This window comes from Papaver somniferum, chromosome 7 (genome assembly GCF_003573695.1).
Source record: "Papaver somniferum cultivar HN1 chromosome 7, ASM357369v1, whole genome shotgun sequence".
NCBI lineage: Eukaryota > Viridiplantae > Streptophyta > Magnoliopsida > Ranunculales > Papaveraceae > Papaver > Papaver somniferum.
The window spans coordinates 207,775,731-207,791,720 of record NC_039364.1 but is presented as its reverse complement, the minus strand read 5'-3'; the positions used below and the strand labels follow the sequence as shown (position 1 = coordinate 207,791,720).

General features: G+C 38.0%; 3 protein-coding genes and 1 pseudogene across 3 annotated transcripts; 3 read left to right on the top strand and 1 right to left on the bottom strand.

The window, feature by feature from the left end:
- The first annotated feature begins 2,085 nt into the window (after positions 1 to 2,085).
- On the top strand, positions 2,086 to 5,877 carry LOC113299461 (protein SIEVE ELEMENT OCCLUSION B-like). Its single transcript, XM_026548475.1, has 7 exons — positions 2,086 to 2,662; positions 2,774 to 2,881; positions 2,970 to 3,418; positions 3,533 to 3,642; positions 4,120 to 4,262; positions 4,403 to 4,894; positions 4,996 to 5,877. The coding sequence occupies exons 1-7, from the start codon at positions 2,174 to 2,176 to the stop codon at positions 5,614 to 5,616; spliced, it is 2,412 nt and encodes an 803-aa protein (XP_026404260.1). The 5' UTR covers positions 2,086 to 2,173; the 3' UTR covers positions 5,617 to 5,877.
- A 1,843-nt stretch (positions 5,878 to 7,720) lies between these two features.
- LOC113299460 lies at positions 7,721 to 10,608 on the top strand (annotated as a pseudogene).
- Positions 10,609 to 11,786: 1,178 nt separating this feature from the next.
- Positions 11,787 to 14,029, top strand: LOC113299458 (leucine-rich repeat receptor-like serine/threonine/tyrosine-protein kinase SOBIR1). Its single transcript, XM_026548474.1, has one exon. It carries the CDS (start codon positions 11,879 to 11,881, stop codon positions 13,760 to 13,762), a length of 1,884 nt encoding a protein of 627 aa, XP_026404259.1. The 5' UTR covers positions 11,787 to 11,878; the 3' UTR covers positions 13,763 to 14,029.
- LOC113295863 (protein MHF2 homolog) lies at positions 13,956 to 15,852 on the bottom strand (the record flags this gene model as incomplete). Its single annotated transcript, XM_026544193.1, has 5 exons — positions 13,956 to 14,320; positions 14,398 to 14,451; positions 15,113 to 15,152; positions 15,655 to 15,695; positions 15,780 to 15,852. Coding segments are annotated over 5 exons (312 nt in total), but the record flags the coding sequence as incomplete, so codon positions are not given.
- Positions 15,853 to 15,990: the final 138 nt, after the last annotated feature.

The following is a 15,990-nucleotide window of genomic DNA, read 5'->3' as shown; positions in this document are numbered from 1 at the left end:
CAACTGAAACTAGTGATACCCCATTTCTTCAGTGTACTTAATCCATGGGTTATGAACTCATTCTTTTCAACGGCAATCAATCACTACTTATACTCCATTATTATTCCAAAAGAAATACGTAGTCAAAATGATGATAGGACTTCTTATGGATAACCACAATGGGTATAATAGAATTTCTATGTTGGGAAAGAGTTAGGTTAAGCAATTTACTCTTACCTGAACTTTTAAGAAGCAGGATTGACTGAATACAAGGTAATGTCACAATTTTGTAAAACATGTTTGATCAAACATGCTACACAAAAACACACTTTATAGTTAGATATCATAACTTCTTTTTTAGCATGATCACTTTATGGGCCAAGAGTTATTGTATATGAAAGACTACCATTTTTCTATAAACTTGATGAAAAAGTTGAGCAGTTAGAATGAGTGGGGTGAAAGTTAACATTTTACCTTTGAAAATTGCCATCGCCCATTCTTCCGGTCAACCAATCTGCAAAAATGAAAAATGTCGCCAACTTTGAGAAAATATATCACATTTGATTTTACTTATCGAGCAAATCCTAAGGAGTCATCAAAACTGTTACACCGATGTCCAAGGCCCCTACTAACTTCACACCAATTCATCCAAAACTATACCAAGAAACCAATTTGTGACTATCCAATGTCGCCAGTTTGTAGACAGATTATATCAATATACAGTCCACGGCAAATGACAAAGCAAAGGTAGGCTACCCTAGCACCTGGGTAACTTCTGTAGAAACAGAACATTACGTGCAGTATGAGTTGGGATTTATTAGTCACATCTACATATACTCATTGACGTCCAACTAAATCCAAGCAATTGCTTAACAGTTAATACCAGTTTTTAATGAGAATCACATGTATAAAAGAGTTATATACTAAAAAAAGGCTTCGTAAGAGAACTTTGGCATTCATTCAGCTTTGCCTTTTGTCTTCAAGGTCCCATGAAGTCCTACTTTATTCTGCTATCTCTTTTTCCTAGGCAATAGATAAAAGAGTACTGAACACAACATCATTTTAAAACACTTCTCTAAGTCTCTAACCGAGCTTTCAGACCAATCCATCACAGGCATTTCACATACTATCCCTCATTTATGCTGGAGTCACCTCCATCCATTGCTCGGTCCAAGAAACACGACTTAGTTCAATTTACTAAGGATTCGTCTAGTTAATGTTTATCTGATAGATCTAAGTAATGGCCTGGGTAATATTTTGTAAGTTCTTTACGTGCCGAAGGAAAGAATAAAAGGACCTAACTTGGGCCTACATTTTATCCCCTAGGAATGGCTTTGGTAAAGGGCATTTCACAGAATCTAATACAGCTATTAAAGCAAAGAATCAGATTTATTTTTCCTTTAACTTTATTTTCTTTTCAAGGGACAGACAATAATAGTAAGAAAACTATGGTATCAAGTAAGGAAGCAATTCTCTTGTCTCGGGTTTCAGTCAGCATCATCAACTTACCATTTCAAAAATCTGTTACAGAAATTTCAAAGAAACTTAGAAAAGTAGAACGAATATCCCAGCAGATCTCCTAGATTAAACAATACTTGAATTAGTCATTCATTTAGAGCAAATGTAGTAAAAGCAGAGTTAACTATATAGATTCTTACTTACCCACACATTTTATACACTAATATCATAGAGGATAGCTCAACCATAAAACTCAACATGGTTGGAACCTGCCGATGTCACTGTAGTACAGTGGTAAAGTCTTTGAGTGATGATAACAAAGACCTGGAACTGAAACTCATCACTTATCAGCACTAATTTATCGATCAAAAATATATATAATTGAACATTGTTACAGTAAATACTTCACTTTTAGCAGTAAAAATGGCTAGATGATTGGTGCACATATATTAGGCTTGATAAAAACACAAATCTCAAAAAAAAAAAATCAAGATTGCAAACGAAGTATTTTCTAAAACTAAGGTAGGGAACTAAGACAAAGTAGGAAACAAGGCAGATGTTCCAATTGGCTTTATTCCATGTGTTTAATATGCTTACTTTTCAGTTACTATAAAAACTAATTGAGAATACAAGAAGTAAAACACCACACAGAATACAAAGCCTTTGTTTTCTCTCTCTCTCTCTCTCTCTCTAGAGCTCCTTTAGTTTATTTTTTCATCTTGTGTGCTACTTAATAATGTCAGGAGGGATGAAAAATGTAGCGACACAACAAGGTGCACAACCTGCAGTGGCACCAACATTGTTAAGATCACCTCAAACTGTGCAGACAGTACAAACAATGCCACTGCAACAACCAACACTGATGAATTCAACAGTGCAGCACCCGGTGCAGCATCCAGTTCAGCTTCCGGTGCAGCATCCGGTACAGCATGGGGGACAGCACCCAGGGCAGCATCCTCTGCCTGTTACTGCTCAACAGAATACAAATTCCCATTTACTGAATAATAGACATAATGAACTGGTACCTGTTCAACAAAACAATTCCTTACTGAGAGGTGACCGTCATCTGTTCTCATCGTCTGATGATAATGTAATGATGAGACAAATTCAGGGTACTCATGCACCTGATGGTCGTGAAGTTAATGTCAAACCTTTACTTCATATAGTTGAAGACATCCTTCATCGTGCCACTCCTTCTCTTGATGGTGTTCTTGCTCATGAACACGTACTCTCCTTCTCCATCTCTATCTCTGATACAAGCATGGCTTCAGTTATGATTAACAACAATACCGTGGCGCTGGGTTTGATTATAATGGATTTGTGCGATTTTCTGCAGGATACTACGCAAGCGCATATGGATGCCCTGGATGACAGGACTCACCATGTGGATTTTATTGGCATGCTTGAAGCATTATCCTATACAATTCATAAGATCTCATGCGAGGTGCGCAAAGAACTTACTTCCTCTTCTCTTGATCTTAATTTGAATGTTCTATGTATAAAAGTTTTATGAAAAAAATATACTATTATAGATATCCTGCAAATGTTCGGGAGGAGGAGATGCTCACACGACTACTCTTGCATTGTTTAATACGCTGTCGAGTTATTCATGGGATGCAAAGGTAGTGATTGCTCTAGCAGCATTTGCTGTCAACTATGGCGAGTTTTGGCTCGTTGCCCAGCTTTACACTACCAACAACCTCGCCAAGTCGGTTGCTCTCCTTAAACAGCTACCTGACATATTGGAGCACAGTGAGATGTTTAGACCTCGATTTGAAGCCCTCAAACATTTGACCAAGGCTATGCTGGATGTGACAAACTGCATTGTTGAGTTCAAGGACCTTCCAGCTCAGTACATTACAGCCGACACACCAGCCATGTCAATGGCCCTAGCTCATATCCCGACTGCTGCCTATTGGACAATTAGAAGTGTCGTAGCATGCTCATCCCAAATGATTGGTCTCATTGGCCTGGGTCACGAGTATGTTATTTTCTCCTCTTTTTCTCCATATAGTAGATTTGGATAATCTATTGTCTAGCTTATTTCAGCTCTGGATCTTTACTATCTGCTTGAACAAGATCTATTCACTTTCAGGTACATAACATCAACTACTGAAGCTTGGGAACTTTCAAGCTTGGCTCATAAAGTTAACAACATTCATGGTCACCTCACCAAGCAACTGTCTGTATGCCATCAACACATAGGTGTGTACAACATATAGATTGATGCTACAGATTCCAATCTCGAAACCCATAGAACCTAGAGCAATATGAACCTGGTTTTTGCTGTTTTTCACTATGGATTCCCTGGGACTCTATGATGATTTAATGATATTATATAGATTGATGCTACAGACTCCAATCCTGAACCCCATAGAACCTAGAGTAACATGAACCTGGTTTTTGCTGTTCTCCTCTATAGATTCCGTTGGCTCATAAGTTAACAACATTCGTGGTCACCTCACCAAGCATTAACTGTCTATATGCCATCAACACATAGGTGTAGAAACTAATGTAGATAGATGCTACAGATTCAATCCGGAACCTAGAGTAATACGAACCTGGTTTTTTATGTTTTTCACTATGGATTCGCTTCGGACTCTATCATGATTTAAGGAAAACCAGCTAAAACTCCTCAATACATTCCACAACAGCGTTTAGTAATTTGTTTGGTGAATGCAGATGGCAAAAGACACATTGAAGCTTATCAAATGCTTGTACGCCTTTTTGAAACAATCCATATTGACAACATGAAGATCCTAAGAGCATTAATTTATGCACACGACGATCAGCCACCATTGGTTGAAGGTTCCACCAAGAAAAGGGTTTTACTCTCACCCACCATTTCCTTTATCTTCACTGGTTTCCTTTATATGCCTTGTGTTCATATTTTAAAACCCTAACCAACCTGCACCTTGCCCTATTTATTAACAATGTTTGCATGTATGTAAATGTCATGAAACAGGTTCACCTTGATGTGTTGAGAAGGAAAAACGTGTTGCTGCTGATAACAGACCTCCAAATATCCCAAGAGGAGCTCTCAATTCTGGAACAAATGTACAGAGAATCTAGGCACCAGCCAACTAGGACTGAGAGTCAATATGAGGTAGTGTGGCTTCCTATCGTAGATAGGACGTTGCCATGGACTGAACCCAAGGAAAAGCAATTTGAGAACTTGCAGATGTTGATGCCATGGTATACAGTTCACCATCCTTCTTTGCTGGACCCAGCAGTCATTAAGTATATCAAGGAAGTATGGCGCTTCCAAAAGAAACCCATCCTTGTGGTGTTGGACCCACAAGGAAGGGTTGTTAGCCCTAATGCACTCCACATGATGTGGATATGGGGAAGCCTTGCTTTCCCTTTCACAAGCATGAGGGAGGAAGCTTTATGGAAGGAAGAATCTTGGAGGCTTGAACTCTTAGTCGATGGCATTGATCCCTTGATTCTAAACTGGGTATGTACTGTTTAGTTTACTGTATAGTAATGCATTCCTTCCACATGCCCTTCCCTAATTTCTATGTCACATTTTGCATATGCTTTGTCTCTCTAAAACAGATTAGTGAAGGGAGATTCATTTGCTTGTATGGAGGTGAAGACATAGAGTGGATCAGAAAATTCACTACCACAGCAAGAAATGTGGCACAGGCAGCACGAATTCCCTTAGAACTAGTGTATGTGGGAAAGAGTAATCCTAAAGAACGGGTGAGGAAGAACATTGCCGCCATAACCACGGAGAAACTTAGCCATTGTTGGCAAGATCTCACATCAATCTGGTTCTTCTGGGTCAGGCTAGAGAGTATGTGGTACTCCAAGATGCAACACGGCAGGACTGTGGAAAATGACACGATAATGCAAGAGATCATGACAATGTTGAGTTTTGATGGAAGTGATCAAGGGTGGGCTGTGATCAGCAGGGGATCGGGTCTTGACATGGCGAAAGCTAAAGGAGAAACGATTTTGACAGCCTTAACAGAGTATGATGCATGGAAGGAACACGTTGAACCTAAAGGATTCGTACCTGCACTTACTGATCACTTGCATCAGCTTCACACTCCACATCACTGCAACCGCCTCATACTGCCAGGGACCAGCGGAAGCATCCCCGAAATGCTGGTTTGTGCTGAATGTGGTCGCCCCATGGAGAAGTACATCATGTACCGTTGCTGCACCGATTAAGCTCAAAGTATGAAGGGATTATAAATGTATTGATATATAATAAATATAATAATATTTTGTTATTGTTTATCGGGTTTGTCTAAGTAGGAAAACAAGGTTGTTGTTTTTTACTTCTTACCACTACTTAAAGTTATTTTGCTATGCTTCTGTTGTAGCTTCTTATGATGGCAAGGGGATTCTTCTCTCCTTTGCTTGGATTTAATTTCGCATGTGTTTGTAATAATCTCCTAAGATAATATATAATGGCTACTTCTAATTACTATTAACTCTCTTGATACAATAACTACAAAGTCAAAACTAAAAAGGTAGGGTTATTTTCAGCATTTTCTTAAATCTCATGGTTCACCGTGACAAATGTTTCTTCTTCGGAAAAAACTATTCTTCCTAAGAGAACAGAGCAAAAGAACAACAGAGGTAAAAGCTAGGAAAGTACTTGCAAAATTAAAGGTGGACATTGTTTCAAAACTTCCCTTATTCTGTCGCTTACTTTTCGGGGCAAGAAAGAATATTCACCACATTCAAAATGGAAAATTTAAGAACATTTTCATGAAAACTTTTGACAATATTCAGAAGTAAAAAAACATGGTGCAAGTTTCTATCAGCCTAAATTTGGTTTGTTAAAGCAAAAAAAAAAAAGAAAAGGGAACTTGCCCTAGAATCATCATCCTACTTTCCTAGCTACTTGCAGTTCAGGTTGAACTCATAAATCTTCGGGCAGGAGAGATTAGTCTTGATCCGTTTGTAAGAGATGAGTATGGTAAATCATAACTGGAGCTGAATCAGATGCAGTCATGCAAGTGGGAATTACCAAAGACCATAACAGCCCCCGTAACCTAGACGGCAAAATTACAAATCTGGTCATCTAGTAACACTCCTTTACGTGAATTGTGCATGAAGATGTACTCGCATGCTGAAAACATAAATTTGACTCAAATATCTAACCTCATTTTAGATGTGGGGTCCCTAAATCTTCGGGCAGGAGAGATAAAAGTCTTGATTCGTTTGTCAGATGTATCCCAAATTATAACTGGAGTTGAATCAGACTTCATGTTTGTTTTTTGTTTTTCTGGATCTGACTTCACTTAGATCTGACTAAAATCACCTGACTCATCTGGATCTGACCAAATATGTTTGTTGTTTGAGTCAGATTTGACTCATCTGACTTAAAATTATGCGAGTCAGTGGCTTGGTCCCATGAGTCCGTGACATTTTGTTATCCGATTCAAATGGGTCCGAGTCGGGGGTTAGTTCTGAGTCAGGTAGCAAGTCGATATGACTCATAATAAAAACAAACAATCTGACATCTGACTCGCATCGAGTTAGGGGTTCAAACATGTTGTATTCACGCAATGATAGCGGAAATTACCAACTTAGAGTGTGTTTGTTTTTTGCTAACTCGAGATCTGGATCTGACTCGGCCTGAGTCAGATGTCAGACCGTTTGTTTTTTATTTTGAGTCAGATATGACTCGCGATCTGAGTCAGACCTAACCCCTGACACGGACCCGTTTGAGTCAGGTAATAAAATACCCCTGACTCATGGAAACAAACCACTGACTCATATTTTTGAGTCAGATCCAGATGAATCGGGTGATTTCAGTCAGATCCAGATGAGTCAGATTCAGATGAGTCAGGAGAAAACAAACACACTCTTAGTTAGCTAGGATATGATATTCCATATGTGTGGGGATTGTAACAGTCCCCTGTAACCTACACGGAATCAGGCACCACAAAATTACAAATCTCTGTCATCTAGTAACACTTCTTTATGTGAATTGTGCATGAAGATTTACTCACTTTCTGAAAACATAAATTTGACAAAAAAATCTATCCTCATTTCATTTCAGATGTTGTGGTCTCTAGAAAAAGTATAAACATCTTGCTTTCGATATCCAAAAGATAACTTGCGACATTAGGTAGGAACTGATTCTGCATTAAGGTTTACAACACATGAGTGCAAAGCCAGGCAAGTGACTATAAAGGAAGTAGGAATTCTCTCAAGTAAAGCACAAATTTCATTTCCCTAGATTCCTAACCTTATATGTTTTTATATTTAAGTTGCCACCAACCACATTAATCTTAACACCATCAAAAACCTCCTTCTAAAAACTTTCTTTGGGTGCAACAGCAAAACAAGAAGCTACAACAATGACAATGGGGAACACTGAGATGATGGATAGAGAACAACCCCATGATTCTCTTCCTAGAGTTGGGGTGATGACTGATATCATCGCCACAGATCCTCCAGAAAATATTACAATCAATGTTAGATCACTCTTATGTATCGTCAAAGATATCTTAAAATATGCAATCTCACCTAGTGATCTGGTACTAAATTCTGCACCAAAGTCTCTGCATTTATAAACCAGGAAATCAACTAAAGATATATATGTACACTAACTCATGCCTCTCACTGTGGTTTCTATGCATAGGAGGAGCAACCAGAATTTGATCTTCTTCGGGGCATGAACAACAATCCTCAATTACTCAAATTATTGGCACACGATATCCTACGAATCAGAACCGAGGTCTTACAGAAATAATAGTCACTTAATTGATATTCTTTGTTAAAGTGAGTATATTATATGTGTGTGATAATGATAACAATGATGTGATGCAGATATTGTGCTACACTGAGAGCGGAGATCCATGGGAAGAACAAGAGGTGGCTAAGAGAATATTCATAACAGTGTCTAGGTATTCATGGGAAGTAAAGTTGGTGATGGTACTAGCAGCATTCGCCGTGAATTATGGTGATTGTTTGCTCACCTCTCAACTTAATACGGTTAACCCCATGCTAGGTCGATATCAGTTCTTAAGCAGCTACCCATTGGCTTATCGGTTCTTCATCATAATGAGCAAAACATTAGTAGTAGTAGTACGAATACCAAAAAATCATCGGAAACAGAGTTGATAAACGCCATAAGTAAGCTAATTCAGTCGATTCTAAGCATAACAGAAACAATAGTGGAGTTTTTCGAGCTACCTGCTGGATATATCACGGATGATGACTCTTCATCCTTGTCGAGGGCCACCTTACTGATTCAACCTGCTGTTTATTGGACCATTCAATGCATAATGGCTTGCATTTCTCAGTTCAACGGCCTCCTGATAGTCTCTGACCAGTATGTTCATAAATAATTATATAATCAATTACCATTATTTAGTTGTCATTCACTTAAATATGACCATGTTAACAGAATGATGGAGCCCTGGGAATTTTCACTACCGTCGTGGGATCACAAAATTGACAGAATACATGGAAATCTTAGCCATGAAATCAACAGTTGCCGCCAAGAAATAGGTCAGTAAACTGTATATATGTGTAATCCAGCTACCTTCAGTCTGCCTTACAACTCCTTGTATTGAATAAACAAAATTGTGTTGAAAGAATCAATGTAAATTCATTGCAACGGTGCAGAACATAAAAAACACAAACAAGTGCATGAAAATCTCGTCGAACTCTTTCGAACAACCCAAGCTTACAACACGAAGATTCTCAAGGCATTACTTTGCACCAAGGATGCCCTACCTTTGATTGATGGATCCTCCAAGATAAGGGTACTCTATCTCTCTCACTATGTCACTTTGTTGCTCTGGGCTTCTCAATTCAGTAACCGATTGACACTCACCAAGATGAACAGGTAGGAGTTGAAGTACTAAGAAGAAAGACAGTGATGTTATTGATATCAGACCAGCAGATATGTCATGCAGAGCTCATAATTCTCGAACAAATATACAATGATGTCCATCTAGGAAAGTCCGAGAGACCTTATGAAATGATCTGGCTCCCGGTCCATGATACAACCCAAAGCATGGGATGGACTGATACTATGCAACACGAGTTCGATCGGGTTAGGTCTTCAATGCCCTGGTACTCCTTGTACCACCCTTCATTTCTTGATCCGGCAGCAATCCAGTTCATTAAGGAGCAGTGGCACTTTAAAAAAAAGAAACCGATAATAGTGGTATTGGATCAACAAGGGAAAGTTACTTGTCAAAACGCCATCCACATGATGTGGATTTGGGGAATCACAGCCTTCCCTTTTACTAACATCAGAGAAGCGGACTTGTGGGACTCAGAGAAATGGACAATCGAGTTCATTGTGAATGGGATTGATCCTACCGTGCTAGATTGGGTAAGTTAACTCTATTGAATTATGAACTGTTGAAGGGCAAAATTAAAGTTTATGGTGAGATAACAAAAGAAAAATATTTTGACTGTCTTGTTACAGATAAGGGAAGACAAGTTTGTTTGCTTGTATGGAGGTGAAGATATCAACTGGGTCAGAATATTCGCTACAACCATGCAACGCGTAGTGCAGGAATCCAAAACAAACCTAGAAATGCTCTATGTAGGAAAGAGCAACCCGAAGGAACAAGTGAAGAATATTATAGACATTATCATGAAGGAGAGACTAAGTCACTGTTGGCAAGATCCCATGTCCATCAGGTTTTTCTGGGACAGGTTAGAAAGCATGTGGTATTCTAAGCTACAACACACTCGTTCCATTGATAATGATCCTATGATGCGCGAAATTACAACAATGCTTACATTCGATGGAAGTGGTGATGGATGGGCCATTTTAATAAAAGGATCAGGAGAAATAGTGAAAGCTCATGGAAGTAAAATGCTAGAAGTACTAGCGAAATTTAATGAATGGAAGACAAATGTTGAACAACATGGGTTCGCTCAAGCAATAGCTAGAGCTTTAGACACGTACCCTAGTCATGAGCATTGCTCATGCTTAGTAATTCCAGGGATGACACCTGGGAAAACACATGAACTTTCCTGTACAGAATGTGGTCGTCCCATGGAGTTGTACACTTTATATCAATGTTGTGACAACTAAAATAATTAAACCCAACAAATAGATGCAATAATAAGTAAAACAGGCAAAACAGCAAGGAGATTTTACCCAATTTTCAAACATTGTACTAATAATTTTGTACCCCATATATAAAAGCTCAATAATATTCCCAAGTTATGTCCAAGCTTTTTGAGAACGTGAAATGCTAGTAAGACAAAAAAAAAAAGAAAAAAAAAAGACTATTTGGCTTAAAATACTACTAGGATGGGTAAAATACTACTAGGAGTATCTTGTTACTATTTATCAAAAAAAAAAAACTTGTTACTAGGATGGTTGTCCTTGCTGACTTGAGCCTGACTATAGATGACCACTTCATTTTCCTCTACTTACATATTGAGATTCTTGACTACAGGTAACAGGTGCTCAGATTGGACCAAAACTGAGGATTGGTATGTTAAGATTGTGATGACTAGGGCCAAGTTTACAATCAAGAATTTCCAAGAAGGATTCTTCAGAAAAGTAGATAAGCTATTAAAGGATCTTACCTATGAGACGTTGATTTCAACTTATCAACCTAACGTGATCTCTGGTCCAAATATATTGATCTAACGGTTTTTACACGAATGGTGGACTTTGACTTAATAGACTTGGAATTAAGAAGGTCTTTGGTCTTTGTCTTTGCACCATTAATTACTCACCCGGAAAATAATTGAGTCATGGGGCCCACTTCATTCAGGTTTTGACGAAACTACCCTCTTCTAATAAAAAGTCCAAGTCAACAGTATACTTTTGGCCGCCTTCGTTTTCTAGCTTCAACAATTAATTAGTAATAAATAAACCTTGGAAACGTGAACTATTTCTGGATGAGTATTAGCCATTAGTGATAACAGACTACAGATGTTTGCCGACTTTTTTCCGGCAGAACTTCCCAAAAGTTAAATCGACTAAACTAGTAACTTTTTTGTCAATTAAAAATGTTCCATATTTCATATTGTTAGTAAGCAATCCTGATGTTAAGGGAAGAGCATGTTCGATTCATCAAAATGATTTATTTACTTTTAATAAACAATCCAATAAAATTTGAGCAGTGCCCTTCGTTCAAATTCTGCAATTATTTTCCAAACGAATAAAAATTTGCAATTATTTTCCAAACAAATATAAAATGCAAAATTTAAATGCAGATTCTTAAAACCTGTTCTTTACATTTTCTTTCTTTTTTTTTTCTTTTTTGTTTGATAATACAAGGATAAATTAGTAACTTGAGCTATTGACGTCAAACATCTACTTCTTGGTAATTATCACCCCTCTTGCCTATTTGGTCCACGCGGAAAATTTATTTCTAAATATAAGGACGATTCAGAAAGTGCTGAACTCATCACAAGTGGCCAGCCGCCAGGAGGCCCTAAACTTATACTTCCAAAATCCAAATCAGAAAATCGAATTCCGACACAAATGGCTACTTTCCCGGCAAAATTTCAATTTTCTCTTTTCATTATTCTCTCCCTAGCTATCCTAATTCATGCCAGATTAAATCTGGACCCTTCAGATTCCGATGCTGTCGTAATTTTCAAAAAAAGCTTGGGTTTCAAGGATCAGTTGCGAGAAAATCCTTGCAACTCACCTGGAATATACTGTGAGAGAATAACTTTCTCTGGAAATTCAGAGATATTCCGAGTCAGTCGAATCAGTCTTGCTTCGGAATGGCTCAATGGAACCTTATCTGCCGTAATCAAACAATTCTCTGAGCTCAAAGAACTTTCTCTTCCTAACAATCAACTCGTTGACCAAATTCCTAGTGAAATTGGTCATTGCCGGAATTTAGAAGTTTTAAACCTCAAGAACAATCGATTTTCCGGTGATGTTCCATCTGAGTTTTCATTTCTAGTAAGTCTCCGAATACTTGATCTATCTGACAATGAGTTTACAGGTGATTTAAACTTCTTGAAATTTTTGCCTAACCTCGAAAAACTGTCTGTTTCGGATAATTTATTTACTGGAAAAGTTCCAGCTTCAGTGTATAATATTCAATTTCTTAGTCTTTCTGGAAATAATTATCTCCAAATTCCACAAAAGAAAACACCTAAGAATATAGATTATCTACCTAGTGAGTTGAGAACCAAAAATGTCCTTCCAAAACGTTATATATTTGCAGAGAAAGCTGTTCCACCTGCAGCCAGTAAAGGCAGCAATTCCAGCAACAACTCTTCTGCGGCTCCTTCACCTTCGAGCCATAAACACAAAAAACACAAAAGAAATGTGAAGGCTTGGACTATCGGGTTCATTCTTGGTACAATTGTTGGAGTGCTATCAGGTCTCTTCTTCTCTGTGTTATTTAAGATTCTTATAGTGTGTATTAAAGGGAGAGAGAAGGAAACATCAGGCCCAACAATCTTCAGTCAAATGATCAAAAAAGCTGAAGATCTAGCTTTTCTGGAGAAAGAAGACGGTTTAGCATCGTTAGAGATGATAGGTCGAGGTGGCTGTGGAGAAGTTTATAGATCTGAATTACCTGGAAGCGGCGGGAAGATGATTGCAATTAAGAAAATAAATCAGCCCCAGATTGAAGTAACTGATATAACTGGAGGAGAGAGCAAAAACTTGAGTAAGAAGATGAGGCAAGTACGTTCCGAAATACAGACAGTGGGTCAGATTAGGCACCGGAATCTCCTTTCTTTACTGGCCCACGTGAGTCGGCCTGATTGTCATTATCTTATTTACGAATACATGAAGAACGGAAGCTTACAAGATGCATTAAAGCAGGCAACAGAGGGCACTAGGGAAATGGATTGGTTGTTGCGGCATAAAATTGCTATTGGGGTTGCAGCAGGCCTTGAGTATTTACACCATCAACATAGTCCTCGCATCATTCATAGGGATCTGAAACCTGCAAATGTCCTACTTGATGATGATCTAGAGGCCCGAATTGCTGATTTTGGGCTTGCGAAGGCTATGCCAAATGACAATACCCATGTCACAACATCTAATGTGGCAGGAACAGTTGGTTATATTGCACCAGAGTACCACCAGACGTTGAAGTTCACGGACAAGTGTGATATATACAGTTTCGGTGTGCTGTTGGCAGTGTTAGTGATGGGGAAATTGCCCTCAGATGAATTCTTCCAAGACACGGAAGAGATGAGCCAGGTGAAATGGCTAAGAAATGTTATGGCCTCAGATGACCCTGGTAGAGCAATTGATCCTAAACTTATGGGAAATGGATACGAGGAGCAAATGCTTCTCGTCCTAAAAATTGCTTGCTTCTGCACTCAGGAGGATCCTAAGGTGAGACCCAACAGTAAAGATGTCAGATGCATGTTGACTCAGATCAAGCATTAAACACAGAGGTAAGATGGTGGGTGAAATATCTGATGTTACCCTGTTTGTATTCATTATAATCCAAGCCTTACTATTAGGCGTCAATAAGAAGAGTCTTGAGTATGTCAGCAGTTCCTTAAGTCTGTATGTAAGAAGAGTCTTGTTGTTACGAGTATATTTTTGTTTCCAACTAGACAAAATAACTCCAACTATATGTAATTGCAGAAGATATTATGATCTTTTTCATGGTAAATTAAATCACGAAGTCGTTAGTACTCGCTGGTTATATATATGTTCTTACATTTTATAGCAAGTCCTTCATAATTTTTTCCCCTTGGGTGAGAACATTGCACAAGAAACTTGAGTTTGAAAACTATATGGGGGAGATATCAAGGCAGTAATAAGCATCGCATACCATCTAGACAAGGATTTTACTGTTCAGAGGGGGATGTGAGAGAAAGAATTCCGAAGTACCTCAAAAATCCAGAAGTAGTTGTGGGAGTATCCTCTCCAAGTGAGTTGCTTCTATTTTACTAGCACCTTCAGCATCAGAAATTGTAGCAGCACGCTGCACGGCTTCTACATCAACAAGAAAAAGGCTTGAGAAAACTGAACAAAATTTGAAGCTAAATACATAGGAGATCAGGTAAGAGTACCTGCAACGAAGAGCCGAAGAAGCTCAGAGCTCATCTTTAGAGCATTCGCATTAGCTGCGACATTAAAATACATCAATAGAATTATGGGTGACCTATTAAATTTAACAAATCAGGCAACTACGAAAAGGACTTTGCACAAATGCTGGAGCAGAGATAACAAATGTGCTATAAAATGGATATGCCTTTCCACAAGGATTAATCACCAGGTTTGCATTTATGTTGGTTACATGGCGAACCTTGTGCCTTATGAGATGATAGAAATTATATGTGCATTTTGCAGACCAAGATGTGAACTTAAAAGTCTTATGGAGAAATTGTATGTCAGGAATGAATGTTTAACTGTTCCTTGAACTTAAACAAATTTTACTAGCAAAACAACTAGAGGACTTAAATTCTCTTTCAGCCCTAGCACAATGAGAATTACTCATTACCCTGTGATTTTGTATGTCTCTGTAAAACCAGATATACGCTAGTATTATCCATCCATATCAGTTGCTCTGAGCATATTGTACTAAATTAGAAAGAGCGATTCTTTAAGTCTTAACAACGCCTAAACCAAATAATGGTGTTAACTCTATCGCTTGCCACATAAAAGAAAGAAGGAAACGAGTAAAACTGCATCCAGAAACATCTAATCACTGAGGCATTGCTTATCTTCCCATGACTATCTATAACAACATCAGAAAAAGAAACTCTAGAATAAAGGTGACGGTACCTGTAGTTGACCGATTCTTTTTTGAGGTTCCAGCTCCAACCTGTAGTGTAGTAGTTGAAGAATTAACCAGAGCATAAACAATCATAAAGCAATAAACTTATAGTGATGGATAAGAGCACCGTAAACAACCCTAAAAATATTAGGTTTCCATGTAAGGAAGAGATATCATATACTAGTATGATTTATCACGCTCATGACACATTCATAAGTTTAGCAGAGTTCACACGTCGTAAGGCATTGGTGAAACATGAAAGTTACACAAATAACAGGTCTGACATACATAGTCTCTGATCTTTAAGAACAGTTAATACACAAAAACTAAATCAAAATCTCAATTTCTGAGCATCAAATAGCAACTCTTGAATCTCGACTTGTGAGAAAAGGGATCTTCAAGGACAAAGAACTGAAACTAGTAAAAGACATGATGCAAGCATAACCTGATTCTTGATATCCAATTGAATTTTCTCAAACAAAATTGCATTCTCAAAATTAATTAAAATCTAGGGCACAAAAATTATTAGAAAGTTTAATCAAAATCTTACCTCGCTATCTAGATTGTCAGTGCCTTCATTTCTCTCACGCTCTGCAAATGAAGTAAAATTAACAAAAATAAACACGAAAAATATGTGAATGCACGTTAAAGAGATTATGGAGAAACTAAGAATACCTATAGATTTTCTGTTCCATACAAGCTTGAAAATGGCGTGAATCAAATCCTGTAAAATTAAGGTTTTCCAAGTTTAAAAGGTGCATATTCTGCGTAGCGAGATGCATAGAGAAATAAATTGTTGGGACACTGACACCAAATAGAATTACGGGTGCTTTTAATAATTAGTTTAGGGTTATTTCCTTGCAACACAAGTATTGATTATTATAAA

Coding starts and splice junctions, on each gene's coding strand:
- LOC113299458 (XM_026548474.1), top strand. CDS start 11,879: ATGGCTACTTTCCCGGCAAAATTTCAATTTTCTCTTTTCATTATTCTC.
- LOC113299461 (XM_026548475.1), top strand. CDS start 2,174: ATGTCAGGAGGGATGAAAAATGTAGCGACACAACAAGGTGCACAACCT. Junction 2,663..2,773: donor GTGTTCTTGCTCATGAACAC/GTACTCTCCTTC, acceptor GATTTTCTGCAG/GATACTACGCAAGCGCATAT. Junction 3,419..3,532: donor CTCATTGGCCTGGGTCACGA/GTATGTTATTTT, acceptor ATTCACTTTCAG/GTACATAACATCAACTACTG.